This window comes from Elephas maximus, chromosome 22 (genome assembly GCF_024166365.1).
Source record: "Elephas maximus indicus isolate mEleMax1 chromosome 22, mEleMax1 primary haplotype, whole genome shotgun sequence".
NCBI lineage: Eukaryota > Metazoa > Chordata > Mammalia > Proboscidea > Elephantidae > Elephas > Elephas maximus.
Genome location: NC_064840.1, coordinates 51235928 through 51251583, shown reverse-complemented (window position 1 = coordinate 51251583; position 15656 = coordinate 51235928). Strand labels below are relative to the sequence as shown.

The following is a 15656-nucleotide window of genomic DNA, read 5'->3' as shown; positions in this document are numbered from 1 at the left end:
AAATTGGAATGGAAGAAGTGTACCTATCTCTATTTGGAGTCAACATGATCCTGTATATACAAAACCACTAAGAATCCACAAAAAAGCTTCTATAGCTAATAAAATGAATCCGGCAAAGTTGTAGGATATAACGTCAGCACGTAAAAATCATTTGGGTTTCTATATACCAGCAATTCACAATCTGAAAAGGTATTAAGAAAACAATACCATTTACAATAGCATCTAAAAGCATAAATATTTAGGAATAAATTTAAAGAGGGATATGAAAGACTTGTACACTGAAAAGTATAAAACATTTCTGAAAGAAATTAAAGACCACCTTTTTAAATAAATGGAAAGACAGTCCATGATCATGGATTGGAAGATGTAATATTGTTAAGATGTAAACACTGCCCAAAGTAATCTACATATTGAACACAATCTCTATTAAAATTCTAAGAGCCTTTTTGCAGAAATGGAAAAGCTGATCTTCAAATTTATATAGGGCCCTTTAGGGTCACTGTTAGTCGGAATTGACTCAACGGCATTAGGTTTGTTTTAAGCAGCCGAAACAATCTTGAAAAGGAAAAACAAAGTAGAACTCATACTTCCTGATTTCAAAATTCACAATAAAGCTACAGTGAACAAAATAGTGTGGTGCTAGAATTGAAAGTCCAGAAAAAGAAATCCATACATCTATAACCAACTGATTTTTGACAAGTGTTCCAAGTCCATTTCATGGGAGAAAGAATAGTCTCTTCAACAAATGGTACTAGACAACTGGATCTCCACATGCAGAATGTAGTTGGATGCATACTTCATACCATGTACGAAAATTAACTCAAAATGGATCGATGCCCTAAATGTAAGAACTAGAACTATAAAACTCTCAGAAGAAAACATAGGTGTAAAGTTGGATTTGTCAATAGTGTCTTAGCTATGACACCCAAAGCACAAGAAACAAAAGAAAAAAACAGATAAATTGTACATCATCAAAATAAACTTTTTTCCTCAAAGGACTTTTTCAAAATAGCAAAAGGACAATTTTTTTATGTAACGGGAGAAAATATTTAGGAACTGTGTATCTGATAAGGGTTTAACATCCCAAATATATAAAGACAACACAATTAAAAAATGGGCAAAGGACTTGAATAGACACTTCTCCAAAGAAGATATACAAATGGGCAATAAACACATGAAAAGATGTTCAAAATAATTAGTCACCAAAGAAATGCAAATCAAAACCACAATGAGAAACTACTTCGCACCCATGAGGATGACTATTATCAGAAAAACAGAAAATACACAAGTGTTTGGCGAGGATGTGGCAACAGTAGAACCCTTGTGCACTGCTGGTGGGAATGTAAAATAGTACAGATGCTGTGGTAAACAGTTTGGCGGCTTTTCAGAAAGTTAAACACAGAATTACTGTGAAAAAAAAAAAAAACCAACCCGTTGCTGTCAAGTCGACTCCAATTCACAGCGATCCTACAGGACAGAGTAGAACTGCCCCATATGGTTTCCAAGGAGCACCTAGTGGATTTGAACTGCCGACCTTTTGGTTAGCAGCCGTAGCTCTTAGCCATTACACCACCAGAATTACTATATAAGCCAGCAATTCCAATCCTAGGTATACACCCAAAAGACTTGAAGGCAGGGACTCAAACAGATACTGGTACATCAACGTTCATTGCAATATTACTCACAACAGCCCAATGTGGAAACAACCCAAGTGTCGACCAACAAATGAATGATACATAAAATGTGGTACACGCATACCATAGAGTATTATTCAGCCATAAAGAGCAATGAAGTTCTGCTACCTGCTACAACATGGATCAACCTTGAAAACATCATGCTAAGTGAAATAAATCAACTATACATGACTCCACTTATATGAAATATCTAGAACAGGCAAATACATAGAGACAAAAGCTTACCGGTTGTTACCAGGGGCTGGGAGGAATGGAATAGCAGGGACGGGGAATGGGAGTTATTGTTCAATGAGTACTGAGTTTCTGTTTGGGGTGATGAGAACCTTTGGGAAATGGATAGTGGTGATGTTGCACATCACGATGAATGTAAGTAGTATCATATATTGTACACTTAAAAATGGTTAAAACGGCAATTTTTTTGTGATATATATTTTACCACAATTAAAAAGAAAGAAAAAAAAAAAGGGTACGTAAGAGTACTGCATGTTCCAGAAAAAAAGGCCATGGTTCAGGGAAGGGGAAAAAAAAAAAGGCACATCAGGACACCCAGGATCAAGCCCTCAGCCCAGTCAGGGTGAACCTCCACACGCACAGCTAGAGTGGATCATGGAGACCAGAGTCCAGCCCCTCATTCGGCAGAGGGAGATAGAGGCCAGAGATGGGGAGCAGCCTGTCCAAGGACTCAGAGCTGTAAGGAGCAGAGCTGTGGCTACTTCCAGTCCAGGGTGCTTTACTCTGTACCCCCAGGTAGCTTGGGAGGGTTTCATGGAAGATGGGGCTGATTAAAGATGGGCAGGATCAAAATGAATGAATGGTGAGGAGTGGGGGCAGGGGCTGGGGCTTCTCACCTGGAAGGCGTTGCTGGCAAACCCCAGGCCCAGCTGTCGGCAGACCACCATGGCCTCCACAATGCCCCAGTTCTCTCCGCACACCGTCCCCCATATGAGCGACCCATTTCTCTCCATCAGCACCTCCACCCGACCCTCGTAGGGGTTACGGCCCCCGTTTAGGCGCAGCTGTGGAAGGAAAGGAAGGCCTGGTCACCAAGAGGGGAGGAGGAAGACTCCCACCATATTGCCATCAGCCCCAATTTTCCCAAACCTCAGGTCAGACAGTCCTGCCTGGAGCACACTCAGATTGAACAGCATCAACTGAGAGCCTACTGTATGCCAGCATCGTGCCCAGCATTGTCTTAAGCATTAGGTCCCGCCCCCAGGCCACCTGGGGCCCCAGAAGCCTATGCAGTGGGAAGTCCCACTGACCCCCATTGGGCTCCACAGAAGACTGACTGTGCCCCCTGCTGCTTCCCAGCTATGAGCCCATTGCCCATCAGTGGGGACTGCTCTTAGAATCAGATGCTCAGGAGGGTCAAGGGTCCCTTATGTTAGAACTCCCTAAGACTCCTCCCCAGTTTCCAGGCCCTTTTGTCTTTTCCACACCCTCTGCCTGGCTGACTCCATCTCCTGATCTCATTCTTCCTATGGTTCTCACCCTGTCCTGTCCCATCCAGAGCTCTCTTCTGAGACCCATAACTGCCTATTGGAGAGTACCACTTGGACATCTTGGAAACCTGAAATCTGAACTTGTCTTCTTTTCTCTCTCTCCTTAAACTTGTTCTCTGTTCCTCCCTTTAGTCTCTATTTCAGATAAAGGTTATCATCATCTATTTCAGAGGTTGGCAATTTTTCTTCTATAGGGGTCATGCAGTGAATATTTTAGACTCTGTGGGCCGCACAGTCTCTGTCATGACTACTCAACTCTGCTGTGGTAGCCTGAAAGCAGCCCCAGACAATACATAACGACTGGGTGTGGCTGTGTTCCAATAAAACTTTAGGTACACAAACAGGCAGACTGCATTTGGTTTGCAGGCCACAGTGTGCTGACCCCCTAATCAATCCTATTATACTAGTCAGAATCTAGAAGCAAACCCTGATATCTCTCTCTCTTATTCCCCTCATCCTATCAAATTCTTTGTCACATAGATTTTATCTCTGTGGTCTTTCCAGTCCATCCATTCTCTCCAACACCATCCCTATTCTCCTCCAAGTCACCTGAGCCAGGGCCTTCTCACCTCTCCCCTTGCCTCTACTTCTGCCGTTGCCAAGCCATTCTCCACTCAGAAGCCAGAGTGATCTTTTAAAAACACAGATCTGATCATGTCACTCCGCTGCTGAAAACATGTCAGTGGCTCCCCATTCCTTTACCTACTGTCCTCTTTAGCCTCATCTCACATCTCTCTCACCCTTATTCTTTGACTTCTGGGCACACAGGCATTCTTTCAGGTTCAGTGACTATCCGTTTTGACCATGTCACACAGTAATGAACACGTTTCACTTAGTAGCCTGGCACATACAGGTGCACTATTGCCTAGTTAACGCCTGTTCATCTTTCAGATTCCACACCCAATGAAACTTCCCTCAGATTGGGGTCGGTGCCCAGTTATACACCCCACAGCTCCTATACATCTTCTTCCTAGCATTTACGACAATTGTAATTAAACTAATTTTCAACTTGTTTTAACAGCTGCTTCCCCTGTTATAATACAAGCTCTAAAGGGCTGGGCTGTATTGTCTGGTTTATTGTGTGATCAATACCTAAGATTGTACCTCACAAATATTATTTTTGTTGTTGGGTCCAGCTGGTTCTGACTCATAGTGACCCCATGTGACAGAGTAGAATCGCCTCATAGGATTTCCTAGGCCATCTTTAGGGGAGCAGATCACCAGGTACTTCTCCTGCACGGCCCCGTGTGGGTTGGAACCACCAGCCTTTCGGTTAGTAGCTGAGCTCTTAACCATTGCACTGCCAGGGCTCTTTTCACAAATGTTAGGCACTCCATGAATATTTTTGGAATGAGTGAATAAATGAATAATATTATGGAATGAAAGGACTGACTAACTTGTATGAGGGTCAAACAGGGAGGTTTGGATTTGGGGAAGAGTTCTGAAAATGTAACTCTCACTCCCAAACCGGATATCTTACTCTGCTCCCCATTAAAAAAAAAAAAAAATTTTTTTACAATTCCGGCCTCTAGCAATTCATTCCTTTGGAATGAGGCAGGGAATCTCTGGGAAACCCCTGTGAAAATGTAAACACTCCTAGGGCCCTCAGCTTATTAAGCCGTTTACTCACAAGTCCTAAGCAACAGCATAACTCCTTGTGCACGGGTCTTAATTCTTAGTGTGGACTTAGGGGCTGCAAACAGACAAGCCAAGCCTAGCCTAGCCATAATGATAGTCTATCTCCCAGGGTTCTTGAGTAGGTGAATTAAATAATTCACATAAAGTGATCTGAACAGGGGCTGGCGCACATCAGAAATAATAATAATTAAAAAAAAATTTCAGAGGTGATAGAAGAGGTCAAAGCAGGCAAGAAGAGCCTGGCCTCAGGAAGGTTGAGACTGGTCTTCCTGGGGGCCTCTGGGCTTCTAGGGTTAAGGTGAGCACTGGACATTGTATTGAATGTGAATTTGTACCTCACCTGTGACTAACATATCTGTGGACCTAAGTAAATGCACGAACAAATAAGACAAACAGAGCCATCGGGAAAGTCCTAGAATGGCCCAAGACTTGGACAGGAGGCAGGCTACCCAGCTTTAACATCCTGAGGAAGGGGGGCAGCTACCCTTCAGCAGGGTGTGCATTTAAACTCATCAAGGATGTCTCTAGGTAACCACAAGCCACCCCCTCTGCTGCCTGGCTGATTTGAGACTTAACAAAAGCCTCCATTTCATTGTATAGTTCCTTTATGTGCTTTGTGAACTCTTTGCTGGTAATGCCAACATCTCCCAAGAGATGAAACTGTATATTGCAGTTTGGATTTTACCTGATCCATTCATCAGTATTTATTAAGCACTTTCTGTGTGCCAGGCACTGGGAAACTGTTGAAGCACTTGCTGTTTCCCTGAGGAAGCCTGGGTGGCACAAGCAGTTTGTGATCAGCTACTAACCTAAAGGTTGACAATTTGAGCCCACCTGGCAGCTCTGTGGAAGAAAGGCCTGGTGAACTGCTTCCATAAAGATTACAGCCTAGAAAGCCCTGTGGAGCAGTTCTACCCTGTAACATATGGGGTCACCATGAGTTGGGGGCTGACTCAACGGCAACCAACCACAGCTGTCTCCCAGGTCCTGTACAAGTCCTTTATTGACATTAGCCCTTTCAGCCCTCATGACAACACTATGAGGCAGTACTATGGTTGTTCCCATTTTACAGATGAGAAAGCAGAGTTTCAGACAAGGTGTCTTTTAACTCCCACACTTGACTACCTCCAAGTCATCTACCTGAAGCCCCCAACTCCAGGGATGTTTTTGTTCAAAAGCAGGAGATGCTGTGTGCCTCTGCAGGGTGGTGGGAAACAGAACTGAGAAAAAGCATAAGTGTTCATAGACAGGATGGAGGACAGAGCACTCCTGGTGGGAGGTCCAGGCCCTGGATCCTGGCCCGGGGGGTTCTAAGGCATTTATTGTCTACTGGGATGCTGGGGCTTAGGACATTCCTAAAGCGCCTAACTTTGTCCCTTGTGAAAACCATCTCTGGTCACCGCTGAGTGGCTGTTGCCTTGGCAGGTACCAGCCGCCCTGCTCTCCTCACTCCCTACCCGAGTCTCCAACCTCCTGGCCTGGCCATGGACTGGGTAAAACCGCATCCAGGAAGCGCAGACACAATGGGGCCTGTGATAGAGACAGCAGGCCCTGTTTCTGGGCCTCAGGATGAGCCCTTTGAAAAAAAAAAAACCTATGTCCTGATTTCAGGAAGCCTGAAGCTGTTTCCTTTCTCTTTGGGAGGTCCAGATCCTCTCCCCTTCCTCTTGACATGCTTTCCCTGGCTTCCTTGTGGTGCTGAAGGCCCGCACAGCGCTGTGCACCAATGGGTTGCAGATACGGCCAGTTCCAGTGGGCAGAGGTTAACACTGATGTTTAGCATGCAAGTGCATGGTGATGATAAAAAGCAGAATGACTTTCAATCAGGGCTGTTATTGTTTTTAAACCCTACAGACTAGGCACTGCCTTACTGACTGCACCTGGGGCAGATGGTTCCCACCACTGCCCCCATCTCATGCCACCGCCTCCCAAGACCTGACTTTGTTTTGCCACCTTGAGGCCAATATAAGATGAGCGTGGAGCATCTTGAAGAGTCACCTGGTTCACAATTTTTCCTGCTACTGGAGGGCAGTGGAGCTCCCCAGTTAAAATCTAATGTGAAGACTGCTGTCTTTAAGGCTTCCTTTGGGGGTGTATCAGAAGACCTTCTCCCCTTGCCCTCTGTTGCCTGTGTGACCCTCCCCAAAGTTGGTAGTATCCCTGTCCTGGGTCCTACAGCCAAAGGACGTGGCAAAGGCTCTGGCTAAGGAATGTGGGTGCCATGCTGACTCTGGGCCAAGGAAAATACGTAGCAAGCTATGGCCTCTCCTTGAAGCAATTCTCAAGGCTCCAAGATGCCCTGTGTTCCTCTAAGGCTGACTAAGCCTGAGGCGGCATTTGTGACAGGGAGCAGTTTGGTTGCTCTGGAAGGATCTGGGCAATTCAGGATGAATTTGGGTGTTTTTCTCATTTTCCAGAGAAGACTGGAAGGGCACAGAGTGGTTGGCCACGAAGTTCTATCTTGGCCCAGGACACAGCTCTCCTCCATTCCCATTCACAATACTCACACCAGGGGGGCCGTATTGTGGGAACTGCTGAAGGTAGTCTGACCTCACCAGGCAATGGAACCCCAAGAGACCTTGGGTCGGCCAGGAGCCTCTGGCCCTACTCCCAGTCATCACCTGATAGCTCATCCAGCCACACCACATCCAAGGCATGAGGATACCAGGAAAGAGTCAGTCCTTCTCAAAATTTCTTAAAACAGCCCAGGCCTTTGCCTTTTCCTATCTTGTTCTCAGTGGCAGCAGAAGGGAGGAAACTGTGGGCAGCTAAATTTTTCTGAACATGAATTGGGAAAACAACACACCTCCGAACAGTGGCTATTATAAGGCTGCACCATGTTTTGATACGGTTGTGGTCATCCAGGCCCATACCTATTTTGGGAGGTGGTGAGGTAAGAGTAACTCAACCCAGATGTTAGCACGAATGGAAACATGGGGACTCTCCAACTCAAATTCCACGTGTTTGGTCTTGCTGCCGAGCCAGAGCCAGGACCACAGTTTAGAGGTGAACCAGGGGTCAACAAGGGCACGGGAGCCCCTGCAGTGGATTAGCCTGCTTGGCAAACCCACCTGTCATTCCCAGAGCCTCCCCACCTTGGCTCCTCACTCCCAGCAATTAAAGAAATGAGGCTTTGTTGTTACTGGATGGACAAAGCCATCCAGTTCCAAGTCTGCAGCCTTTATTTGGTGTTTAGACAAGTCAGTTTCCTAGTGAACTGGAAGGGAAGTTAGGAACCATCTTCTCCTACCTCTTTATTTTCAGAGGAAGAAGCTGAAGACTCAGCCAGATTAAGGAACCAGCTTGCGGTCACACAGCTGGCTAGCGATAGAACTGGGGATTCCCGATTCTGCCCAAGGTCGTTGCTAATACCCTTTGGGACCACATGCCATGCCATGCTATAGCCTATTCCTTTGCTGTGGTGAGACAACTGTTGTAGCCCATATGGATTTTATTCATAAGTGACTTTCCCCCGTTTACTTCCTGGGGGATAAAATCAAACAAGTCCAGGGGTGAAACTCTCTCGCATCCTATGCTTGAGCACAGGGAACACCTCCTTGACTCTGGAGGACCTCCGTGCAAGGGATCAGGGCTGTTTGTTGTGTTGGGGTGTGACTCCTCCACTGGCCTGGCTCAGCTCTGCCGATCAGAGAATGGTTCTGGGAAATCACTTTTTTTTGACTTAGCGCTTTTATTTGGCTTGAGAATCCCCTCCTACCAAACTCCAATCTGTCTTAACAGTGCTCCGGCACACTGGGACTCACAGCCTGTCACGTCTCATAGCTTTATTATGGCTATCTTGGAGTGCTGCTAGGCAATTACAGATTGCAAGCCTCTCCCGCAGCGTAGGGTTTGTGGCCCACACTCCTGCTCACCCACAGGCCAAGCCTGGCTTGGCTGAGTGCTGTTACTGGTCACATTTCATGGCCCCGTTGAGTGGTGAGCTGCATAAGGCACATTGTGGCCAACTAGTTCAGTAGCACCTTTGGCTCTGCTGGTGCAAAGGTCAAACATTGTTGTGAGAAAAGAGATCTGTCTGGGGAACCATCTGGCACTCTGACATGTCTGCATTTGCTCATTGTTAAAATAAAAACGTAAGAGGCTTTTCCAACATGCTAGCCCTGTGCTGGGTGATGTGCAGCACTGACCACATTCATGGTAGGGTGAAGATGGTTAAACAGGATGTACTGTGCCTTGCAGCAAAGAGGAATTCATCTTGTAAGGTACCCCTGTGGGCAAGGTCATCGGAGCAGAGAAACACAATGTAGGTTTTTAGAGACCCCATCTCAGGAAGGGAGAAGAGTGCCTCTAGCTATAATGCTTTAGTTTCCCTTTTCTTTCCTTCTGATTACAAAATACTGTCCTCCTTCCCAAAATACTGCCTGTATTGAGTTTACATTTCTGTGTGGTTTGCAGACCTGCTGTCCGATGTGGTTCCTCTGGGTCCTTGGAAAGGGTCCCTGATAAGGGTGTCACAGGTGCTACAATCCATGGCATAAGGACTGAATTGCACAGGGCGTGGCATACTGGGGATGCCCAACATCTGCCACGTGAAGGAACTAAGGAGGATCGTATGTCCACATATGTTTTTTTTTGTTTGGTGAATTTACGAATGCAGGTAACAATGTCATTCATGGTGATAACAGGAAAGCCTGAGCACTTTCTGGTACCACCCATTAGAAAACTTCAGAGTAGGCTACCTGGTCTGTACTGTCTGGGGCCTCCATGAGGAAAGCCATATGCAATCCAGTTCCCTCACCTTCTTCTGGAAGCCCATGGCAGGGATGTTACATCTCACACCCGCATCTTCCTCATGGCTGCAGCCCAGAGACTCAGCATTGAATTTGCAGTCGATGATGGACTTCTCCTTCCCCGTGCACTCAATTTCATTCAGGTGGATGGGTCCTATCCCTGATGAGGGAAAATAAGCGTGAGCTATGAAAACCTCTGAAGAAAATGCTCTGGAATTGACAAGAAAGTCCAGGACGATGAGAACTTTCCTCTCCCATCCTCCTAGCCTCCTCTCGTAATCATCTCAATGACTCAGGCCTCTTGTCTCTGGGGAAGAGAAAACAACGCATATCTGGGACGAGGTTCCTGACACTAACTTGACAAAGTGTGTCACAGCTACTCTGAGTATTGGTTTTCTCACACAAATGAAGGCGTTAGACTAGAAGACATCTAAGGCTCTTCCCAACGTTAATATTCCATGCATCTACCAATCGGAAAGCAGTGCCCATCGCTGTATCTGTCAGGGACCCTGCAGGAAACATGGCATGCTGTAATTAAATAATTTGAGTAGAGTTTAAAAAAGGAGACTTTAAAATAGAAGTGTGGACAGAGTGTAGGGAAATCACAAACGACAGTACAGTACTCAGGGGAGAATAATAGTGGACACAGATACCACCCCTAGGCCTGTAGGAGTGAGGGGAGGACACCAATATCTGAGCCAGCAGAGCTAAAACACTGTGTAGTGGGGCCACCTATTGAAAGCTGTTTTTGGTGGTTGAGGGATGTAGCAGCCCTTAGGGTCCTGAAGGGAGAGTACATTCCCTGGCCTGTCTCTCCTCCAGCTTCCTGCCAGTGCTCCTCATTGGCCAAACCCAAATGGGCCTCCAGTGACACTGTACAATATGGAAAAGGGTGGAGAATGGACCTAGAGGACAGGGACAGAGGGGGCCTCTATTACAGGCATTGAGATAACAAGAGTGAGCCTCACACTGCTTGGGAAAGAGAATTCCTAGTCTGACCAACTTTCAGCTCAGTTCAGGTCATACAACTAACTCTCCCCTTTCTAGCCCATTAGGATGGATGGAAGCTCAGCTCCTTCCAGGTCCTCTCAAATGCATCTCTTCCCATCTTCTTGGGACCTTGCTCTGCCCGTGATCTCACTCTCCTGATACTCACCGTCCCCTCTTCTTTGGACCATGTCGCTCATGCTCTAGAGTCCCCCATCTTTACAGTGACCTCTCTTGACCCCACACTTCCCTCTGCCCTGCTACTTCCTCTCTTTAGGGTGGACTTCTTGGAAGAGTTGTCTGTTCTTGTCTTTTCTACTTGCATGGCAAGTGGTATAATCTCCTCCAGCCCTCCCCATTTCAGGAACAACCTTTCCATCCACCCAGTTGTTCTTGCCAGAACCCAGAAGTCATCTCAGGCACTGTCTCCTCCTCCTTTATCCTTGACAACCAATCCATCACCACATTCTGTTCACTCCCCTCAAATCTGAATACATTTTCCCCCAATTTCTGCTGCCATGACACTAATTCAGCCCTTTCATCTTCTATTTTGACTAATATTGCAAACAGTAGTCCAAGCTCTAGTCTTCCTCCCCTCTTGCTTATTCCAATCTGTTCTCTACACAGCAGCCCAAGTGATTTTTTCTTTTAAATGCATATTGAATCATGTTATTCCCTGTCTCAAAACCTTTCATGGTTTCTCACTGCACTTAGGGAAAAGTCCTCAATCATCAGCATAGTCTACAAGGCCCTCTGGGACCTGACCCCCCACTTACTGTTCTAGCTCTGCCCACTCCTTTCCCTTAGCCACACTGGCCTCATTTTGGCTTCTGTGTTAAGCAGAGCACTTCCCTCTGCCTAGATGGCTCTTCCACCTACTTCTCACACCCTAACACCCATTCATCCTTCAGGGCTCAGCTTCCATGTCACTTCCGTAGAGGAGCCTGTTCTGACTCCCCAGCCTAAGTTGGGCTCCCCTGTGCAGCCTCTCACTGATTCCTCTGCTTTCCATTGTATCTAGGTGGTTATTTCATTAATGTCTCTCTTCCCCACTAGGCTGGAGGATCCACCAGGGCAGGGGTCAGCTCAGGTTTCCCTTTTATATTCCCAACCAGTGCCAGGTAAACTAAAAAAAAAAAAGAGAGTTGCTGTTGAATTGATTCCAACTCGTGGCGACCCCATGTGTGTCAGAGTAGAACTGCTCCGTAGGGTTTTCAATGGCTGATTTTTTGGAAGCAGATGACCAGGGTTTTCTTCCAAAACACCTCTGGATGGGTTCAAACTGCCAACCTTTTGGTTAGTAGTCAAACTCTTAACTATTTGTGTCACTCAGGGACTCCTGAGCAAATAGGCAGTGCTAACAAGCAGTGTCTAAATGTTGAATTCACCAAGTGCCTGTTATATGTCAGCCTCTGTGTTAAGTGGTGGAGATTCAAGGATGAAAAAGGCAGGTCCCTGCCTTGAAGCGCTCACAGTTCACGGGGAGGCTTAGACAAAGGCTTGTGATATAATGTGGTGATATGAAAAAAAAAAATTTTTTTTTTTTTTTTTATGATACAGATGGAGGTGACCACAGGTGCTTGGGAGCCCAATGGAGGGGCCCTCGGACCTGTCTGGGGATTTCTGGAGACGCCAGTAATGAACTTCAGGAGCAACCTATGTTAGTAGGTAAGAGCCAAGTTTCCATTTCCTTGGAAATTCATAAATGATAAAGTTTCCAATTCCTTGGAATTTCCAATTCCTTGGAAATATTACAAATTTATAAAAACACAGTTACTATGGCTGGAAGCATCCAAGGACTCAGAATTGAAAAGGCTGTGACAAAATACAGATCTTAAACAGGACTTAAGGAGCCCTGGTGGTGCAGTGGTTAAAAAGTGCTCAGGTGCTAACAGAAAGGTTGGTGGTTTAAACACACCAGCCACTCTGTGGGAGAAAGATGTTGCAGGCTGCTTCTGTAAAGATTACAGCCTTGGAAACCCTATTGGACAGTTCTAGTCTGTCTTATAGGGTCACTGTGAGTTGGAACCGACTCAACTGAAATGGGTAAACAGCACTTGAAGCAAGCATGGGTCACAGCTCATGGCTTAAGATGGGCATAAAAGCGAACAGCAACCTTGGATTTGTGTACCCCAGTGTCAGCCTAGGGGCTTGTTTGAGGAGAAGGATGATGATGATGATGGTAGCTAATATTTATTGGTTACTTACTACGTGCTGGATTCAGTTCTGAACACATTGCTTATATTAACTCATTTAATCATCACAACAACCCAACAAAGCGAGGAAACTGAGGGCCAAGATTAAGTAACTGGCCCAATGGTGGGGGTAAGATTCAAAGCAGGCAATCTGACCCAGAATCGTGATTTGAAAAGTTTCTGAAGCCCGTTCAGAAGAAAAAAAAAACCCTATTTTGGAAAGGAATATAAGGTTTGTTCTAGGAAACAGCTGAGCAACCTGATCCCAAAGAAAGCCTACGCTCTCCTCCCTCTAGGGATATCACTACTCTCTCCTGCTTCCTGGGATGCCATCTACTTTCTGCCCTCAAGGAACACCTCAAACCCTCCTCCTCCACGGCTCAGCTTGAAAAGATCTCACCCTCATCTCAACTTCCACGGCATTTACTTCTTATGACTCACACACTCGGCAGTGCGCTTAGCAGTCAGTCTGAGATTAAATTCAACCTCCTCAGAGGATGACTAGATCTTTCTGGGCCCTCTTGCTGGGTTGGGATTATGAGGAATGAATGAGGCAAAGCATGTCAAGGGACTGGCATTTACTAGGGACCCAGTGAATGTAAGTATTATCAGTACCATTTCTTCTATATCATAATTTATTTGTTAGTATAAGTTGTCTTTGATTGGGGTTATTTTCCGTACTTGACCTCCTGGAGAGCAGAAACTTTACCTACAAATGTTTGTGGAATAAATGAGTCTCCATTTCAGGATCCAGTCCTAAGAAAAACAAACAACAACAAAACCAATCCCACTGCCATCGAGTCAATTCTGACACACAGCGACCCTATAGGACAGAGTAGAACTGTCCCACAGGGTTTCCAAGGAGTGGCTGGTGGCTTCAAACTGCCGATCTTTTGGTTAGCAGGTGAGCTCTTAACCACTGCACTATTACCTAGCCCCCAATAGCACTCAATCGATGTTCGTTGACTGCTACACTATGGGACAGGAGTCCCTGGGTAGCACAGTTAAATATTCTACTACTAGCCAAAAGGTCGGCAGTGTGAACCCACCCAGAGGCTCTTCAGAAGAGAGGCCTGGCAATCTGCTTCTGAAAGGTTACAGGCCTGAAAACCCTATGGAGCAGTTCTACTCTGCATACATGGGTGGCCAAGAGTCAGCTGGCTCCACAACAACTAACAAGAACAACAACAGACCACAGGAAGGGACTGGACAGAAGGGGAAAGGTTAACTAAAGAACCTAACACGTTTTATATTCCATCTAACAATTGGTTAGTCAAATTCTGGCCCAAAGTGGCTCTCTCAGAAATCTGGGGGCGAGGCCCCAAAGGGCAGGCCCCACTTTCTGGAAGCACGGACTTTCATGCCACATCAGAGGCAGAGCACAGAGACGGAAGATAGTGTTTCCCACGCTCTTCCCTGTACCACCAGAGCTGGGTGGGCTGCACAGGGTGGGAGGTGGCGCTTGAAGGACACCAGCAGGCTGTCTAGCGTCAGCTTGCCCTGTGGTGTCTGTGGGTTCCTGGCTCCAGATTGCTGGCCTGGGTTTGACCTTCCACACTCCTGACCTCCAGCTTTCACCTACTCCTGGGTTCTGGAAACCTTCTGAATTCCTTCACCTCCACCTTGATTTTACTCTTCCCTTGTGTACTAACATCCCTGGGCCCCGGGTGGTCACAGGCTTGGAGCAGGAGCAGGGTGTGGTGGAAGAAGCCATATCCCACCTCTCAGAGCAATGCTGTGGGCTCTGAACGTTGAGACCTGTAAGCGGTTTGAACAATCAACTTAGCCAGTTACAATCAGATTTTAAAAACCACAGTTGAACAGGATAGGAAATATCCTAGTGTTTTCATGTTGTAAAGGTAAGCATTGCTGTAGGACATTTTTGCTCCAGTTTTATGAGTGTGGCATATTCTGTAACATGTATTTCTTACTGTGGGCTGTAGACAAAGGGGTTTAAAGCCACTGTTCTCGAGCTGCTCTGTCCAGTACTTAAGTACTTGAAATGCGGTGAGTCTGAACTGAAATGTGTGGTGAGTGTAAAACGAACACTGGATTCTAAAGATTCAGTAAAAAAAAAAAAAAAAAAAAAAAGGTAAAGTATCACATGTTGAAATAATATTTTGGATATATTGGGTTAAATAAAATACATTATTAAAATTAATTTCACCTGTTTCTTTTTACTTTTTTGGTGGTAACTATTAAATTTGAAGTTACTTATGCAGCCTGCATTATTTTTCTACTGGACAATGCCACCCTAGAGTGTTGAAACTTCTTCGTCAAGTGTTCATTCAGCTGACCCACTTTTTTCAGTTGGAATTCACTCATTCATCCATCACTCGTAACAATGAACATCTCTTGAGCACGACGTGCTGGGCACAGACTCAGCAGAAAGGACACAGAGAGAAAAGACCCAGACCCACCCCCACGGAGCTCAGGCTTGGGGCGAGGTGGATGCATGCAGGGTTATCCAGGAGTGTAAAGGAGCAGTACTTAACTATGACCTGACATCCATTCTGCTGATAAGAGCAGGTCTCTTAGAGAATCACAGAAGGCTGGAGCCAGACAGCACCTCAAACCATTAATCCAGCCACCTCATTTGACAGCAAAGATTTGGAAGTGCAGAAGGTTGCTCAAGGTCACAGAGCCAGTAGGTGGCAGGGCCAGGACTAAGTCTCAGACTGCTGCCTCTTGGTTCTTGCCCTTTCACTACTTCTGGCTCTGGGTGCAGCCGCCTGGTCCACTGGCCAGAGCCAGGACGGAAGGACTGCCCCTGTCTGCTCTGCCGCTTTATCTTGAATGTGGTAGTTTGCCCTTTCTGCCTACTGAGGTGGAGGCCTCCCAGCAGGGCAGGAGATAATAAATCACCCAATGGATCTTTCAAGGACAGCA

The 15656-nt window shown here is 46.1% G+C and overlaps 2 protein-coding genes across 5 annotated transcripts in view; one reads left to right on the top strand and one right to left on the bottom strand.

The window, feature by feature from the left end:
* The window catches only part of LOXL2 (lysyl oxidase like 2), a 121263-nt gene that overhangs the window by 24246 nt on the left and 81361 nt on the right, over positions 1–15656 (bottom strand). For both annotated transcript variants that reach the window (XM_049865242.1, XM_049865243.1), the window contains exons 7-8: positions 9594–9745; positions 2543–2710 (exon numbers count right to left, since the gene is read on the bottom strand). In XM_049865242.1, the coding sequence (XP_049721199.1) occupies positions 2543–2710; positions 9594–9745 (320 nt within the window). The remainder of the gene's footprint in view (positions 1–2542; positions 2711–9593; positions 9746–15656) is intronic.
* Positions 1–15656, top strand: part of R3HCC1 (R3H domain and coiled-coil containing 1) — a 56810-nt gene that overhangs the window by 34818 nt on the left and 6336 nt on the right. Inside the window, exons 8-9 of one of the 3 annotated variants that reach the window (XM_049865253.1) lie at positions 12133–12240; positions 13064–14850. In XM_049865253.1, the coding sequence (XP_049721210.1) occupies positions 12133–12240; positions 13064–13203 (248 nt within the window). In that variant the 3' untranslated portion in view covers positions 13204–14850. Of the gene's footprint in view, positions 1–12132; positions 12241–13063; positions 14851–15656 lie in introns of those variants that run through there. The other 2 variants (XM_049865245.1, XM_049865251.1) reach the window with 2 other exon arrangements.